The sequence below is a fragment of the Pseudozyma hubeiensis genome, assembly GCF_000403515.1.
Source record: "Pseudozyma hubeiensis SY62 DNA, scaffold: PHS59, whole genome shotgun sequence".
NCBI classification, from domain to species: Eukaryota; Fungi; Basidiomycota; class Ustilaginomycetes; order Ustilaginales; family Ustilaginaceae; genus Pseudozyma; species Pseudozyma hubeiensis.
In genome coordinates this window covers 72,520-89,367 of record NW_012133841.1, presented here as the reverse complement: position 1 = coordinate 89,367, position 16,848 = coordinate 72,520, and the positions used below count along the sequence as shown (strand labels likewise).

Genomic DNA, 16,848 nt, shown 5'->3' with positions numbered 1-16,848 from the left:
CGGTAGGACGAACAGACAAGGGGGGGTGGGGGGGACTCTTCTCCCCCCAAAACCGGAAAGTAGAGTTTCGTTCAGCGACAAAGCCATGACGAACGAAGGGTCAAAGACCTAAAAGCACTCGCATTCGGCATCAGGAGCACATGTCGGTCACATCGAGTGATAGAATCAGGGCAACGGACCATCTGAAGAGCGCCAAGATAGAGCTCGGTTGGTCTGGATGGTGCGGTAAATGACATGTCTCGCTGTTCGTGCCGGCAAATGACATTTTTTTTAGTTTATTTAATTGTTTCTTTTTTTTGTCCCCTCACGCAAGCAAGCAGGTTGAGGCTCACCTCCCCTTGTTCTGAGCTCGCCCCAGCTAGCTTCCATGGCCTTCTTAGCCAGATCCATCATCATATCCAGGCTCGGCAAGGCACAGAACAAGCCTTTCGAATCTCAGCACGAGCGAAGTCGAGAAGATTGGACTACTCGGGAAAGCCGACCACCTTCGCCAATGCCTCGACTAGCTCAGGAGACGACACAATCCAACAGAATGCGTTTCTGGTGCAATGAGTTTCAAACGGACAGGATACAAGTACAGGATTTGGGAGACGAATGCAGGGAGATTGACATGCTTTTTTTCTGCTCGGGTTGGGTTGGACCAATGAGAGTGGGAGACAGGTACGCCGGTACCTAGAGCTGAATGTGATTTGGACAGAGCAGAGCGCTGTTGGAGCACCCTCACCCATCCTTGGTTGTGCTCGACCGAGGTCAGAAAAACGACCTTCCAAAAGCGCCAGCTTCCGAGTTGCTAGGTTTCGGACTGACCTCCAACACGCTATAGTGGATGAGGTTCAACGCCTTGACCGCCAGCTTCTCGTGCAGTACGCACGAGATGTTGATCTCGCTAGCACCCTGACTGATCATCTCGATGTTGACGTTTCCTTCAGCCAGCACGGTAAACATCCTACCCGCTACACCCACCATGTTGCGCATGTGCTTGCCCACCAAGCTCAAGATAGCCATGTCCCTCAGGACGCTGACGGTACCGACCTTCTGCAGGTCGGCCTTGACCTTCTCGAGCGTTCTTGGCCTCAACCCAGCAGCCATGGCCATGGAAACATGCACCTCGGAGGTGGAGATGAGATCTACGACGACGCCGTACTTGTCGAGCGTGCCAAAGATCTTGGCAAAGAAGCCGTGGGAGACGGTCTTGCGGTTGGAGTGGACGTTGAGCACGAGCACGTTGTCCTTGATGGTGACAGCTGTAGGCAGCTTGCGCTCGCCCATGACCGGGTGTGCGGGTGGGGTGTTGGACGAGCTTCCCCAAGCGGAAAAGTTGGATTTGCTGGCAGAGGGTGTCATGGGTGGTCGAGGTTGGTCGACGTGACCATCAACGAGCTTGTCTTCGGATCCATCGTGGCCCTCGGGAACGTCGGGGAAGATGACGGTACCCATTCCGGTGGGGTTCTCAACGTTCTTGATGCGGATGGGGATGGCTTTCTTGATGGCTTGCTCCATGGTGAAAGGGTGGATGACTTCGCTTCCGTAGTAGGTGAGCTCGGCAGCTTCCTCCGGTGTAATGGCGGGGATGAGACGGGCGGTGGGCACTTTGCGTGGGTCGGCGGTGAAGACTCCATCAACCTCCTTCCAGATCTGAAGCTCTTTGGCGTTGACACCGACTGCACAGAGGGCAGCGCACAGGTCGGTGTATCCACGGCCGATCTGGGACAACAACGAGCCGGGGACGTTGCCAAAGTAGCCGGTGACGACGGGCACACCCGTGCACGCCTTGAGGCGCTCCCCAAGAGCCTCGCTGAGCGAATCGTAGAAAGCCTGATCAAGGGTGAACTCTCCCTGCGAATCTTGGACCGCGTGGGCGGAGAAGGAAGGGTCTACGATGCTCTCGAGCGTGACGAGTTCTGCATCGACGCCAGCGTCGCGCAAAGCACCGGCGGCAATTCTGCACGACAAACGTTCTCCGACACCGATGATGATATCCTTGGACTTGGGCGAGATCTCTTCGATGATCTTTGCGGCGAGGAGGAAGTCGCGCAAGCGGTCGCAGTCGTCGGTGATGTCGTTCTCGATCTGCTCGAGGAGCTGCTTGTCCTTGGTGATTGCCTTGCGTGCTGATGCGATATGGTCAGAGAGGATGCGATCGACGGTGGCATTGAAGCCGATGGCGATCTCAGGCTCGGAATCAGAACCAGCATCGCTCTTGGCCGGCTTTGACTGCTTGGTCGGGGCGGAAGTGGAGGCGGCGTTGCCGTTGAGCTTGAGCTGTTGGAGCTTGTTGTCGAGCGTGTTGCTGCTCAGAGACTCGACGCGGCCGAGCGGGGTGCCTCTTGAGCTGGATTTGCGGGAGAAGGCGGACCCTGGACGGTGTGCGGGCGTCTGTGCGCCGTTTGCGAGGGATGCGATCGAATTGGACAGGGAAGCTGCCGGGGTGAGCGCCTCATCGAGCGCCTCGCCAGCTGCTTGAAGCAGCAGATTGGTCGTGCCGAGCGCCTTTGTCTGTCCGGAGCGAGCTGAGCAGACGATGGCGACCTTGTTGCCCGCCAAGTACGAGGGGACGATCTGGGTTGCGATGGTGTCGAGGAATTTGCCGACGCTGGTACCGCCGTACTTTTGGATGATCCACTCGGCATTGGGATCGTCGGGTGGGCCTCGGAGATGTGTGGTGGGCGGCATGGCTGTGCAGCAAAAAAGTAAAGAAGCGTCTAGGGAGATGATTTTGCAATGACGATGGTGATGTTGTGGAGATGTTGTGGAGAAGACGATGCGAAGAAGTGAGTGCACAGCAACGGCACGTCTAAGACTGCTGGAAGAACAGCGCGGACTGTGACTCGCTCAGATGCAAAAAGACGCCATTTCATCAAGAATAATCATGGAAAATCGCCTGCCAATCAATCAGAGCAGAGAATCTCATCAGCCTCAGACGGGCCAACCACAGGGAGATTTGATCAAAGAATTTGATTCGAAGGTCACCAATTTTATCTATCAGCAAGTATTCAACTCAGCGACCAGACTGGGGTTGCAGCAATCACCTCGTCCTCCTGACCGAAGCTCAGAGACTCCAACTTGGATTCCGAAGTGGTGAAGAAGTCATCGTAAGACGTACATGGAAAGCTTGAGCGGGGTCGAAGCCCTATATGATGCGATTGGGTTTCCTTGCGTTTCTCTAATGTGGAGTCATCAGACAGCGTTCGGCTTGACCGGACCTGAACCCTATCAAGATTCCAGGTCCGCTTGATCGCCGATTCTTTAGTTGCTATCTTGATGGAAATGAGATCTCACAAAGCGTTGAATTCTTTCATTTCCACCTTTTCACGTTCCGAAAGTCGCCTCAATCCGGAGATGGTCGCCGTTTGAGAACCACAGCTCGGCAAAGGCTTCTGGGTGACCACCAGCAAGACTGCCTGAAAGCACAGCCGGCACGTCCGACGACTTGACCGGGTCTGGGGACCCCACCTTGTCTTTCAAGCTCTTCCAAATGAAACCTTCCGAGCTCAGGCGCACAGTCCCTTTTCGTGCAGCCCGGAACAGGAGTTGGACCTCAAGTCGGATGAATGATCTTATCAGGTCTTACGCTCGCAACGTTGCAAGGCGCCAGCTCGAAGACTGCGAAGAAGCACGAGATGCGCACAAGATGCTTGCCCGCTCCACCTTCTGACAAGATCTGCCACCAGCCGGGGCCGTCATCGTTACATCGCGGCGTCTTTCTGTGCTCGCTGACTCGATGGCGGAGCAAGTCCGAAGAGGGTGCGGCAGCATGGCCTAGAGCATCATTCTCGAGGAAGCGTGGCATACCGAAACTTCGCTTGCGGCAAACGCAAGAGCCGCTCGAGTCGAGCAAAGTTAAAATGAAAAGCACGATGTGTCGGTTCAGAGGTTGCGAAGAGTGGAAGCCGGCACGGCATCTTTTAAGGTTGATACGGTAGTGAGCTGCAGGGAAAGAACGCCGGTGCCGCGAGGTGGTGAAGGATCGCGTGGAGCTTAGCGTAAGCAAGCAGAACTTGACCGCAGTTGCAGCATGCTGACATGGGAGAGAAAGATTGCCGAGTCGCAACCCGGCGTCTCGGACACTTGACAGCTTTGCCCGACTCGGTCAGCAAACAGGCGGTTGAAAAGCGGGCCTACAACGAAATGACCTCGATTTCGCAGACACACTCCGGCGATCAATCGCGTGGTCAAGATAAGCCAGCAACGGCAATCTTGGTCGTGCCAATCGATGGCAGTGGTTGTGCTTGAATGCTTCGCATGATTTTCCACTGACATCGGAAGCTTCAAGGCAGGAATCACCATGCAATAATACTTTGAAAAAAAGCGCTTTGGCGAGCAGACGGCCGCACTTACGGCACGTTTTGGCGAGCCGAGGATGCTGCGCGTGTGGGAAAACGCGATCAGCATTCCGCTGTCACGGTAATCGAGCATGATTGCATCTCGATTGTAACGTGTGTCTGCTGACGGCAACAGGTAACTGAGCGAGATGTACGACGTGCCAGAGCCTGACCAACACTGCAACTTGGCTTGTCGGCCACCGTCAAGATCGTCGCGTTGAGCCACATACCGCCGTTCAGATCGAAGTGACAGGGGTTGGGCTGCCATCGACATCGCGTAGCTGTAACCGAGCGTGATTGCCTCCGTTCCCGGCCCCCATGGAGTGGTTCCTGGCGTCTTACGCCCTTCGTCCCACAAAGGCTGCCTGGACTGTTGGATGCAACGAGCAAGACGCCGAGATGTCTGCTTGCTCCCACTCGCTATCCGTCAGTCTGGCGGCTTCCCGCTTTTGGAGTGTCTGCAACTTGGCGTCTGCACGGAAAAAACACAATCTAAGCGCCAGACCACTGAACGAAAGACTGTGACGGTGCGCTGAGATAGCGAAGAGATGCGAGCTCCGAAGTTACTCCTTGTTCGCCGTGTACCTCGCTCTGTGCCCGTGTCTCGCCATCCCCCCCACGCCGGCCCGACGGTGGTCCGCTTCGTGGGAATGGCTTGTCGAGCCTCAGTCCCTCCGTCGTACGTCCGTCAGTCGCGTTGGTGAATCCGAGCGAATGCCGTTCTGGCGGTGCATGCTTGGTTTGGCTCGGTCTGGCATCCGCTCAGACTCATGAGCCTGCCGTTTCCGAGCCCTTAAGCTTTTCCTTTTTTTGTCAGCCCACATGTAACTGCGACGATTGGAATTCGTATGCACACACGCAGCACGCCAGCTCCCACAGTCCATTCGGTCAATCAGTCAAATTCAGTCAATCACTCAGTCGCGCTTGCTTCGGCAGCGTTACAGGCTCAGAATCCGGCTCGCTCTCTTTCACTATCGGATCAACCTTGCACTTTCGGTCGCTGCTCAACTCACGCTTTCCACACTACTCACACATCCTCGCTCTCGCTCTCGCTCTCTCCCACTCGCTCTCTCACACACTCGCCTTGTAGAATCCATTGGCTTTCCGTTCTCACTGCCACTCTCATCTCATCCGACCGCCATCTGCTCCAAGGCGTAGTCACGGCATTCATGGCTGTGTTCCAACCTCCTTCCATCACATCTCTTTAGAAGACCTGCTCTTTCTTCATCCGTTCCAAGCACCATGCCTTTCTGATCTCTTTTCCTCCAATTCGGACATTCTCGCACTCTCGCATTCCGCTAGACTCAGCATACATGACTCTCGACGCCTCCCTCCGCCAACACATGCAGTCGTGAGCTCTCCTACTTGCTCAACCACATCGCGTACCCCCTACACAATGCCACTGCACGCAGGCAGCGGGGGTGTGCGCCCGCCAGGCAAAGCGGCCACCGCCGCGCCTAGTGCAGGCCCATCCAAGCCCGACGTCAAGCAGCTCCGCCAACAAGCTGCTGCTGCCGCCGCTGCTGCCTCTACACAAGGCGATGACGACGACGACGACCAAGAGACCACCACCGACGACAGCAGCGACGAGGAAGCCGCCTTCGAAATGGATGGCCAGGAGCTTTGGACACAGACCTATTGCGTCACCTGCGACTGCCTCATCGAACCGGGCGAGGGCATCGCAAAGGCTTCCACAACCACAGACACTCCTTCGTCTCCCGTCGTACACTCTACACTGAAAAGTCGCTCGGGAACCATCAAGGGCCGCAGCTCCAACGCATCCGATACCCTTGCCTCGAATCCCGACCAGTCCAATGCTGCACCTGCCGCAAAACCCACGCCCCCCGCTCCACTCAAGCGCACCCATTCCGCCGGCCGTCTCCAAGCCAAGGCTGGCGCCGCTCCACTCGGTCCACACAAGCGCACCGGTAGCGCGGGCAGTCGGCTCAATGCTCTCAGCGAGCTCCGTCCCACCACGAAGCTGCATGACGACAAACCCAAGCCCAAAGTGTCTGGTCGTGATGCGTCCGGTCCACACGGTCGTAAGAGTCCTGCCGCGTCACGACCCGGCTCGGCGGCCAGCAACAGATCCCATTCCAACAGCAGCGGTCCATCCTCCTTCAAGTCCAACGAAGCCGTCGCTGCAGCTAGCACCACCACCAACAGCACCGACGCTCACGCTCGCACAAAGAAGCGCGGCTTCCTCGGCGGTCTCGGCCTGACTCCCGCTGTCCTGAAACAGCAGCAGGACGAGCTGTCCGCCAAACGCAAGGCACCCACCCCACTCTACTGCTCCGAGCGATGCCGCCTGATCGACGAACGTCGATCCTCTGGCCTCGGCGAGCTCGCGCAGTACCTGTCACAACCGCTCTTGCCGCCTACCAACACCGCATGGGCACCTCCGCCTCCACCCTCCCAGTCGTGGACCCGCTCCGCCAGCGTTTCTTCGATCCCCCTAGCCAACGACACACCAGAGAGCGATTGTCTTTGCCCCGATTGCATCGACAAGTATGCCGATGGTAACAGCGCCAACGGCGCAGCCATCCCGAGCGGCGCAAGCGACACGGCGACAGAAAGCTCCAGCGGTTTCGTCTACGGTCGCGGTGTAGCCCAGAAGCCACGCACCGCCAGCGGCAGGCTCATCACTCCCCTCGGTCTGCACGCTCCTGGCGCGGGAACCGATGATTACTTCCCTCAATATGCGCCCGGATACACCATGACATCCGCCGCACAGAACAGTCCTAGAGTGCGTCCTGCCGAACCGCTCCCCTATCACGACACTTTACGCGGCTCCTCCATTCCCGCACGCACATCTTCGGCTGCGAGCGGGGGGAGAGCTAGCACAACCGGTACCGAGGGCAGCGGCCTCAGCTCGGAAAGCGGCAGCAGTCTGTGGGAGCCTCGTCTCAAGCCCCGCACAAACTCGGGTGCTCAAAGCGCTACCGGCTCTCACACCACCATGCGCAACGGCTTCGCTACAGGTGCCGGTGCCGCCCCTGGCATTGCCTCTGGCCTTTCGACCAACACCGCTACGCCTGCAATCACACCAAGACAATCCATGATCGTGCCCTCGTCGTCTGGCTCTCATAGCACCGCCAGAACTGCTCATCGTTTGTCGGTGCCAGGATTTGCTGACACTCACCAAGTCGATGAGGAGTCATTGCACTCATCGAGCATCAACCGCGCTACCACGCCCTCGTCCACCTTGCCTCATCGACCCGCCTCTCGCTCCAAAAGATCATCTTTGCTCCTGGCCACAAGTCCGCTCCACCTTCTCGACAGAGCCAGCCAACACCACGCTGCTCCCTCCATCGACCTCTTCAGCGATCACGTCGGCAGTCCGAGCACAAGAGGCTCGCTGCTTTCACGCAGTCTCGCTAGCGAGCACACGCTCATGGGCACAAGCGGCATCACTTTGATGAATCAGCCGACTACAATCCCCTCATCGGACAACGCACATCCACAGCTTCACGAAGCTCGAGTTGCGAATCCCGGTCGCCGCCCTTCCGTACTGTCTCAGAGCCTGTCGTCGCAGAGCATGGCCGAGCCGTATAGGAGAGATCACAGCACGCAGTTGACAGACAGCGACGAGGGCCTCAGCATGGCTGTTGGCAGTCTCAAGCTTGCACAGTCTCGTGTCTCGGGTCCCCTGTCGTCGAACACGCGACGCGCGACCGACACGTCCGAGACCAGACCTACCGATCCGCGACGATTGTCTCTCTTTGGCGTCGCTGGTGCTCCCGCTCGCCGCAATTCGAATGCCGTGTCGATCTCCAGCTCCAACTCGGGTTCCGCCACCAGCGGCTGGCTTCGGTCCATCTCCTCAGCCTGGCTCAACTGGCGCTCTACCGCCTCTCCAGCCCCCATGCAACACGACTCGGACGTCTTCCACTCGACCGATGACAGCGACGAATGGCCGTCTCGCGGCTCTGACAGCGCTTCCCGACGTGAGAGCAACGCCTCGCGCGCAAGCAGCAGTCATAGGGCCTCTTATGCCCAGAAGCGAGCTTCTTCCATGAGAGACGTGCACACAGAGCAAGGCGGCATGCTTCATCCTGCTGACATCTCGCAACAGCCCGCAGAAGATCGCGCTGCCGTAATCACTCCGACGCAAAGTCTGGTCGCCAGGCCCACCATCCGCCGTGGTCACGTCCCTGCCTACGTTAGCGAGATTGGCCAAGGTGGAATTCCTGGTGATTCGTTGCCCGTCGATGCCAGCAGGGGTCACAGCGCAACCGTCACCGCAGCAGACCCAGCAGAGCGGCTCGCGCGCGCTCGCGTCGACAGCTTCACTCGTCTTGCTGATGCAGATGCAGCGCAGAAGAAGGCAAGCAGACGGAGAAGCCGCGACATATCCGTCTTGCCTCCGCTGCTGGCACCCATCAGCAGATCGGGCAGCAGCACCAACCTGTACGCACAGATGCCGAGAAGTGCCCGTGCTTATTCCACCGGTCGAGCCTGGACTGCCGCGAACACGCCCCAGATGTACGTGGGCAGCGCCGGGTCATCGCATCAACAGTACGCGGCGGCCGGTCAGCCTCCTCAATCGCCAACGCTGATGCGCAGTCCTTATCAAAGCAGTCACGCTCTGACGCAGGACGCTGCTCGCGCGGCCATGTCTCCCTCGAGACCCAACAGTGCAGCAGCCTACCACTCGTTGCCGTATAGCGCAGGCACTTCGCCGCGAGCCAAGGGTTTGGGATGGGGTGCCATGACGTCGATTGCTTCGCCTCCCACTGCATCGCACATGCCAGCCGCCGCTCCTGCTCAACACGGTGGCCATCGTCAGAGCATCAGCTACGGCCATGCTGCTGCCATTGCCAGTCGACAGTGCGCCAATCAGGCACAGAAGGCGCAGCATCATCATCACCACCACCACCATCACCATCACGGACACCAGCACGAGCACCAGAATCAGCACCAGCACCACCAGAGTAGTCGACACGGGCACGGGCACGGTCACAGAAACGGCTCGTTCGGATCGGAGCAGCATGCTGCATCCGGTCAGGCAGACGGCCGTGTTGCTGTGGGCCACGTCATGAACCTCGGGGCGATGCCGCACAGTGCAGGACAGCCTGCTTACGGCCGCCACTCGACCATGCCGGTCACCATGCATCGCAGTCCGACCCCTAGCGTGCCCGAGGACGGCGGTGAGATGACGTCGCAGGATCTCACCTCGGGCGACTTTGTGGTCAGGCCAAATTCAGCCATGGCCGGGCAAACCGGTCGACGTCACCATCGGACCTCGCTGATGCCGCCACCGCGCTCACGGTCGTCGATGGGCATGCACGCCAGTCGAGCTGGTGTGCAGCCGCTCACTCCTAGCGAGGCGGTACTAGCGCCTGCATCTGAGGACGTCGCTGCCGAAGACGGTGCTAACCATGCCGAGGCGCCGCTGCTGCAGCAGCAGCCGCAGCATGAACCACCTCGCACCTGGAGCTACGATCATCTGTCGGGCCTCAAGACCTACCCGATCTTGCAGCTGCCCGACCGTGAGACGCACGATGTCTACGATCCAGCATGGGGTCTGGACGCTGGCGGGCTCGCAAAGCATCTAGGTCAGGACCGAAGCAGCCACCCAAGGTCACAAGACGTGGGCACTAGTGACGGAGTTGCTGATGATGCGAGTGGTAACACAGTGCAGATGGGCTTCCAGCCTCACCGCAAAAAGCTGTTCTACTTTGATGCCTAGTGGTCACTGAACCACACTACTATGACCCTCAAGAACCGCAACGATCGTTGCACGATACCATTTGTTATTTCCCTCCACGTTGTTCCCTCGATTCTGTCTTGCACGCATTAACTTTTCGCATCTCTTCTTCTCACTTTGTCAGTCAAGGGGTTTATTTCTCTTTCTCAATCTCAGCCCAAACAATGCAGCATCTGGGTCGCGGTGTGTGAGAAGCGTTATGAGATTGCACTAGTGTCGCAGAGAAGCTTTCAGGACATGCCAAAGATCCTTGCTTCGACGGTAATCGGTTCTGGCAGATGCAACACCTCGATTCCATCCGCTTGGGCTTCAGGATGGTCCGGAGGCGATCTCCACGTGGCTACGACACGATTTGCTTCGTACGGCGGAACGTCTGGTCTGGTTGCCAGCGTGATGTGCGGTGTCCAGCGTTCTTCCTGGTGATCGAAATGGAGACGTTGGAAGTCCGGTGCGATGACGGAGGGTGGTGTGATGGTATCGATGGGCAAGGTTAGAAGGGTTGAGGGTTCGTAGAGGAGGGTACTGATGGTTATGTGGAAGACGAGTGCATCGTTGGAGGAAGGAGAAGGTTGCTGGAGAAGGTGGGTGTAGAAGTGCCATTTTTCGTCGTGGATGGTTCGAGAGGTGGTGTGGGTGTGGGTAGGGGTGGGGGTGGAGAGGTTGGAGTTGTGGACGAGGGTGATGTGAGGACGTTGGTTGAGACGGTTGCATGTACGCATGGTTGTGTAGAAGTGGGCGATAGAATCGTGTTCCGCGGAGGAGGTGGGTGGGAGAAGCATGCGGTCGAGGAGTTGACGGACGTCCAGTTCGACCGCAAGACCAAAGTACCTCGGTGTCGTCCCTATGACCTTGTTCTCCTGCTGTTTCTCAACATTCTTCTCCTGCCCACCGGCACCTGGAACAGCAACTTTCTTCCCAACCCCACCCGCACCACCGCCTTGCTTCTTCTTCACCTTCCACTCCTTCGCCCATCTCACCGCCTCCCGCAACCTCTCCTCGCTCGGCATCCTCCACCCGACTTCTTCCCCCACCTCCCGCACCACCTTCCTCAAACACTCCTCCACCCCGGCACCCACTGTGAGCGTGACCACCTTGTCGAACCTCTCATCGCCATACCCCTCTGCCCCCTCTCCCTTTCCCGCCTGACTTCCCAGCGGCTGCAGCGCCTCCAAGAACTTCCACAGCACCACCTCGTGCGACCTACACCCCCTCAATTTTCCCTCTCCGTCATCGGCGACCAGCGTCTGGTGGTTATCGCCCCTCTCCTCGATCCGACCGGAACAGATCCGGTGTAGAGTGTTCAACGGCAGCGAGTCCAGCTCCCACGCTAGGGCGATGGTTCTCACGCGTCCGACTTCCGGCACGGGTTTCCTACCCGCTGGAGGAGCGGATGGGGAGGAGAGTCGTGCGGCCAGATCGATGAGATCATCACGATGCTGCAAGAGATGGTTGTTCTTATCCGCAAACACTACGTAGTTGTCCTCCGTCGAGTGGGAACGAAGGTCTTTTTCGAGAGCTGCGAGGAACCCGGTCTTCTTCTTGAACTCGTCCGACTGAACATGCCCAGAGGCGAAGAGGTGGGAGAGCGCGAGGGCGAGGATGGTCTTCCCGCATCCGGGGACGGCGATCGGTGCCAGGATGGTCTTTGTGAACGGTCGCGTGTCTTCCTTCACCGCTACTGCGTTCGAACGATCTGGAGAGGATTGCTGGAGGTACGAGAGGAAGGCATTTCGCATAGCGATGATTCCCTTGTTCTGCGTCAAACCGGCGAAGAGGTGCGGTTGGGGTTTGACGGAATCGCTGCCGTAGAGTCGATCGTAGCACCATTGGATGAAGAGCGTCGTCTCTGGTCGTTTGGATCGAGGTTGCGGGGGGGAGGGGGGCAGGAGGCCGGCGGATTGCGCGGCGAGGCGGTGAGAGGCGGCCTGCTTGGCGTCTTGCTTGGCGAGTCGTTTGCGGGCGCGTTTGAGGGCTGCTTTGGATGGGGCTGCGTCGTCCGAGTTGTCGGGAGCAGTGGCGGCGGTCGATGTGTCGACATCGACGGTGGGCGTGGGAGGGGTGGCGTCGATCGATGAAGAAGGTGCGCTCGATGATGTGGTTGGCAGATTGGCGACTTTTGCCTCCCACTCGGCTTTCTCCTTGACCATCTTCCTCGCCAGCTCCCTCCAGTCTCTGTACATGAGATACGGCTCGTCGAACTTGACCTTGTAGAACCACGCTTGCCCGGGCTCGTACGGTGGACTGACCGCCTTGTCCTCCCGCCTACTCAACTCGTCCATCCGTTCCTTGCCTGGCATGTGCGTGCGAATGACGAACCCCTCGATCGGCTCGCCCTCCCAAGCGCCCGTGACCTCGATCTCCGCCGTAACTTTTTGCACTTCCTCCAAGCTACCCAACGTCAACCACCTCGTCCTGATGAACCCCCACTGCTCCGCGAATCGATCCACCTCGTCCATCCCTCTGGTGCTGAACTTGACCGCGTTGCTATTCAACCCATGCAGATGCAACCCGGACCTACTCTCGTCGTACGCCAGCACGTGCTCTTCGAACGAGTCGTCGCACAGCTCGAACGCCGCCGTCTCGTTCCGCTCCCACAGCTCCTTGGCCAGCTCTTGCTCCGTCCGCCCTACCGAGGCAAGATGCTTTCGCAACCACTCGTACCCCTTCTCCGCATGGGTGGTCTCGGTCCCCTCGATAGACCCCAGCGAATGCTTCGACGTCACAACAAGCTGGGTCGGGGAGAGGGAGGAGATGAAGATGATGCAGCCGTTCTCCTTGAACGTCAGCACGTAGGGCGGAGTGGTGTAGAGCGAGATGGACGCGGGTTTGGTCCAGGGTAGCTCGTTGAGGTTGAAGAACTTGTCGTAACCGCGGACGACGATCCTGTGCTTCTCAGAGGTGGAGGAGAGACGTTCAGTGAAAAGCCCACGTGCGAGGGTGGGGAGCTCAGAGCCGATGGCGGTGGATTTGCGGTAGGCGAACTCCGCCACTTTCCAGGATAGGAGGTGGTGATGCGCAGAGGAGGTGGAGGCGGAGGAGGTGGGAGTGCGGCATACGATGTGACCGGTGGATCGGATGAGCGGTTTAGGTTGTTTGCGAGCGGCGTCGAGTGCACTGACTAGGGCTGTGGCTGATTCGATCTCTGATAGATGCGAAGCGGTGAAGACGGATGATGACGTCGAAGCTTCTGATGAGGAAGAGGGTTGGTCGTGCAAAGAGAGTGCGGCAAAGGCTGTGGATGGGCTATTTGGCACTTTGATGGCCGAGGACGATTCGGCGTCATCGGCTGCCATGTTGTCGTTCGCCGACATGCCTCCAGTATCGAGCCTTGTCTGCGATATGATGATGATGAGAAGAAGAAGAAGAAGAAGAAGAAGAAGAAGAAGAAGGGGCTCCTTACAGGGTTCAAGAAGAAACGAAAGTGGAGGAAATGCGCTTTCTTTTTCTTCTTTTTCTTCCACAAGGGTTCACACGTTGAACAGCGCAGCAAAGCGCAGTTTCACTCGAAATCTTGCCACTGCAGCTGCGCTGTTAGATCTGGCAGGTGTTGGTCTCGACCAAGGTCGCGCAGAGACCACCTCGCCTCATCTTGCACCATCTCCATCCCCATCTCGACCAGCAACAATGGAGGCAGCAATAACACAATACCAAAAGCTGCAAGCTTGTGAGTCCTCAGTCCCCCCTCTTTCCTCCCAAACTAACCTCCTGTTCTTGCAACCTGCTCACACTTTCTCACTCTGAACTTCCATTGTGTCCATCAAACCAGCATTCCAAACAGCTGTCGAGGCACGGCAACAGCTCGACTCGCAGCTGCGCGAAAACGAGCAGGTCGCCAAAGAGTTCAGCAGGCTAAAGCAAGACAACCAGGTGTACAAGCTCATCGGACCCGTGCTGGTCAAGCAGGATCAGGTGGAAGCAAAGACCAACGTGGACAAGCGCATCGAGTTCATCAAGGGCGAAATGTGAGTTTCTCTTCAGACGTCGAGAAGATGTGAAGGCAAAGTAGACTGACCTTGTGATGCGTTCGGACAGAGAGAGGGTGGAATCGCAGATCAAAGATTTGACCGAAAAGACAGAGAAGAAGAAGGTCGAGGTAGGTGCAGTTTCCGAAGTCGATGATCGTAGAGACATGCTCACTAACTTTTTATCCGTTCAACAGATCGTGGCACTTCAAAGCAAGGCTCAGCAAGAGGCAGCAACATCGACTACATCAGCAGTCGCAGCTTGAAACTTTGCGTCGATGTATATTTGTACACTAGCAGAAACGAGCAGGGAGCAAAAGCAAACGGCTCTGGAACACGCGTGCATGTGTTGGATTGGTGTTTATGATACAAAGTACGATCCTAGTATTAGATGATGCAAAACCTCAACAAAACGTCCCTCAGTAGGACGTGACACTTTAGCGAGAGGTGTCCTCAACGTCGACTTCATCGCTGTCGCTGATCTCCACGACCGATGGAGGACGACTCCACTTTTCCACTGCTGGTCTCTTTGTTCCCACTTCCTTTGTCGGAGAGCTCCAGTTTGTCGGCGCCGCTCTGGCGTTCGCTTTCCCTGCCGCTATCCCCTCTGCCTTCCTCGGCTTTGCACTCCCCGTCCGGCTCGCATCCTCCTCCTCCTCGCCCTCACTCGCGCTTCCCACCACATCGGTCCAGCCCATACTCTTGGCCAGAGCTTTATACCTCGCCAGCGAAAGCGCACACTGCGCACCTGCCTGCTTCAGCTCGTCTGCCAGCCGCACCCTCTGCTGGGCGGTAAAGTCGTGCAGCAGACTCGGCTGTGGGTGCTTCTGCTTGGCTTCGAGCAGAGCTCTGAGGAGGTAGCGCGCGACGGTGTTGGGTTTGATCTTGCTGGACGAGGCGATGTGCGTGATGGAGTGGGAGGAGTAGAGCCAACGCGACATGCTTCGATCGTGCGCGAGGTGGACGCTGGTCACCGTGACAAAGTCGTCGTCATCGTCGCTGTCGCTTTGCCGGTTTTCGCTGTGATTGCTGGCTTTCTTGGCAGGCTGAGGTGATTTTGTGGAAGCAGGCTTGACCGGCGCAGGTGAAGGCGAGCGGGTCACCTGAGGAGGGGCTCGAACCTCGCGTAGTGCCGTGCGCAGCTTTGCCTCCTGCGCTCGTTCGTTATCCACCCGCTCGAGGTACAAATCATACGCGCTCAACTTGAGCGCTTGATCAAGATCCATCGCTTCGTCCGCTCTATCTCGATCCATCCGATCCAGCTGTTCCAACAAATTTCCCTCCACATCACTCGGCCTGAAGTACTCCGCAACAGCTCTCAGCACCTCCAGACTGGCAAAAGTGTCGCTCGCCGCGTACTCGATCTGCTCCGCGTCCAACGGGTACCTCTCCCAATCGCTCACCCTCACGCTGTCCTTGCGTAGCTTCCTACCCAGATAGATCCTCGTCAGATCTCGCAAGCTGATTAGATGGTTGATGGCGGCCCATCGTTGTGGTTGGGCGAGCTTGACAAAGTTGCTCAGCTCCACGACGTTGCGCGTGTCGATTCCGTAGTCGCGCTGCAGCTTGAGTGCGTCGTTTTTGATGGCTACGCCGGTTTTGATGATGGTGGGATCGTGCAGGATCGTCGTGAGGAGAGGTGGGATGCGGTGCGACATGGCAGAGGTGTGGATGATGAGGATCATCGATGGAGAGCAGATCTGGAGGAGGGCGGTGCGGTGCGAGCCGAGACGGGAGAAGTTCCATTCGAGATCGAGACCCATGGGTCCAGGTCCGAGACAGGAGAGCAGGTCGTTGGCTTCGTCGTGGTCGGCTGTGTAGGCCAGCATGGGAGTCTTGAGTCGAGCCGAGCCGGCTCTGGATGAGCTGCCGCAGGGCAGCAGCGGTTGATCGTGCGTGTACGAGGATGAGGATGGTTTGCATAGTGGGTTGAGGTAGGGTGTTCCGGAGACGAGAGGCGGTCCCGCGGGAGATTTGTGCGAGTACACTTCGAGTCCGCGTTCCAGCTCTTGCAACTTGGCCTCCTTTTCCCTTTTGGCGTTGATCTTCCAAGTGGATCTTTTCGTCCGCGGCCTACCCCAGTCTCTGGCCGTCTTCGATGTCGTTGACGACGTTGTCGATCCGGACCCACCATCCTGCAGCCTATCGCCGTGCGTCGAAGCCCAAGTTTTGGGCAACTTGCACCTGCCACCCTTCGATCCGGATCTCATCTCGTCCAAAATATCCGCACCCCACTTGAAATCTCCCCCAAGATACGATGAGCTATGCAACCCTCTTCGAGTCGCAACAACCCGTATACTATGATACGCAGCGTTCACGCTGAAGAGAAGGGCATTATGTTGAGCGAAGAAGCAAGAGCGTGGAAGCAGACATGCTGCTAGCTTCATCGCTTTGCGCACGCGTGCCCAAGTCCCTTCTTGAGGAGGTGATCGATCAGCGACGGTCAAGAGCTGGCATGTTCGATGGCGAGTGACCGTGTGTACGAAGCTCGAGGGCGGGGGTAGATCAGGTCAGCGTCGATGGCGGGAGAAGAAAGTTTGGCAAGCGGAACAGGGTCCAACACGCAACTTGCAGCCACCACGCGATTCGCAGTCCGACAACGCAGACGCGATAGAAAATCTCGCCGTGTTAAATTGAGATGGTTTAGGATCAAAAGCCTGGCTGCCTCAGCAGACCGAGTGGGCCTGCTCATGCCTATGTTATCAAATGGAAGATCAATCACTCATTCGCAAGTGGACGTAACGCGGTATCTCACACTGCTCATTCACAGCCAATTGGCACAAGCGCAATGCATCAGAGCCTAAGGAGAACCCCTCTTCTGCGAGGGATCCCGTTTGTATTTTGGTGAAGGGGA

At 57.7% G+C, this 16,848-nt stretch overlaps 6 protein-coding genes across 6 annotated transcripts; 2 read left to right on the top strand and 4 right to left on the bottom strand.

Moving 5' to 3' along the window:
• Window positions 1-750: 750 nt before the first annotated feature.
• On the bottom strand, window positions 751-2,673 carry PHSY_006567 (hypothetical protein; the record flags this gene model as incomplete). The annotated part of the gene is made up of 1 exon (XM_012337167.1): window positions 751-2,673. The coding sequence occupies one exon, from the start codon at window positions 2,671-2,673 to the stop codon at window positions 751-753; it is 1,923 nt and encodes a 640-aa protein (XP_012192557.1).
• Window positions 2,674-3,538: 865 nt separating this feature from the next.
• On the bottom strand, window positions 3,539-4,590 carry PHSY_006566 (hypothetical protein; the record flags this gene model as incomplete). The annotated part of the gene is made up of 2 exons (XM_012337166.1): window positions 3,539-4,018; window positions 4,339-4,590. The coding sequence occupies 2 exons, from the start codon at window positions 4,588-4,590 to the stop codon at window positions 3,539-3,541; spliced, it is 732 nt and encodes a 243-aa protein (XP_012192556.1).
• A 1,128-nt stretch (window positions 4,591-5,718) lies between these two features.
• PHSY_006565 (hypothetical protein) lies at window positions 5,719-10,014 on the top strand (the record flags this gene model as incomplete). Its single annotated transcript, XM_012337165.1, has 1 exon — window positions 5,719-10,014. One exon carries the CDS (start codon window positions 5,719-5,721, stop codon window positions 10,012-10,014), a length of 4,296 nt encoding a protein of 1,431 aa, XP_012192555.1.
• A 248-nt stretch (window positions 10,015-10,262) lies between these two features.
• PHSY_006564 (hypothetical protein) lies at window positions 10,263-13,325 on the bottom strand (the record flags this gene model as incomplete). Its single annotated transcript, XM_012337164.1, has 1 exon — window positions 10,263-13,325. One exon carries the CDS (start codon window positions 13,323-13,325, stop codon window positions 10,263-10,265), a length of 3,063 nt encoding a protein of 1,020 aa, XP_012192554.1.
• A 331-nt stretch (window positions 13,326-13,656) lies between these two features.
• PHSY_006563 (prefoldin subunit 6) lies at window positions 13,657-14,291 on the top strand (the record flags this gene model as incomplete). Its single annotated transcript, XM_012337163.1, has 3 exons — window positions 13,657-13,696; window positions 13,799-13,994; window positions 14,192-14,291. The coding sequence occupies 3 exons, from the start codon at window positions 13,657-13,659 to the stop codon at window positions 14,289-14,291; spliced, it is 336 nt and encodes a 111-aa protein (XP_012192553.1).
• Window positions 14,292-14,431: 140 nt separating this feature from the next.
• PHSY_006562 (hypothetical protein) lies at window positions 14,432-16,204 on the bottom strand (the record flags this gene model as incomplete). The annotated part of the gene is made up of 1 exon (XM_012337162.1): window positions 14,432-16,204. One exon carries the CDS (start codon window positions 16,202-16,204, stop codon window positions 14,432-14,434), a length of 1,773 nt encoding a protein of 590 aa, XP_012192552.1.
• Between the last annotated feature and the right edge of the window lie 644 nt (window positions 16,205-16,848).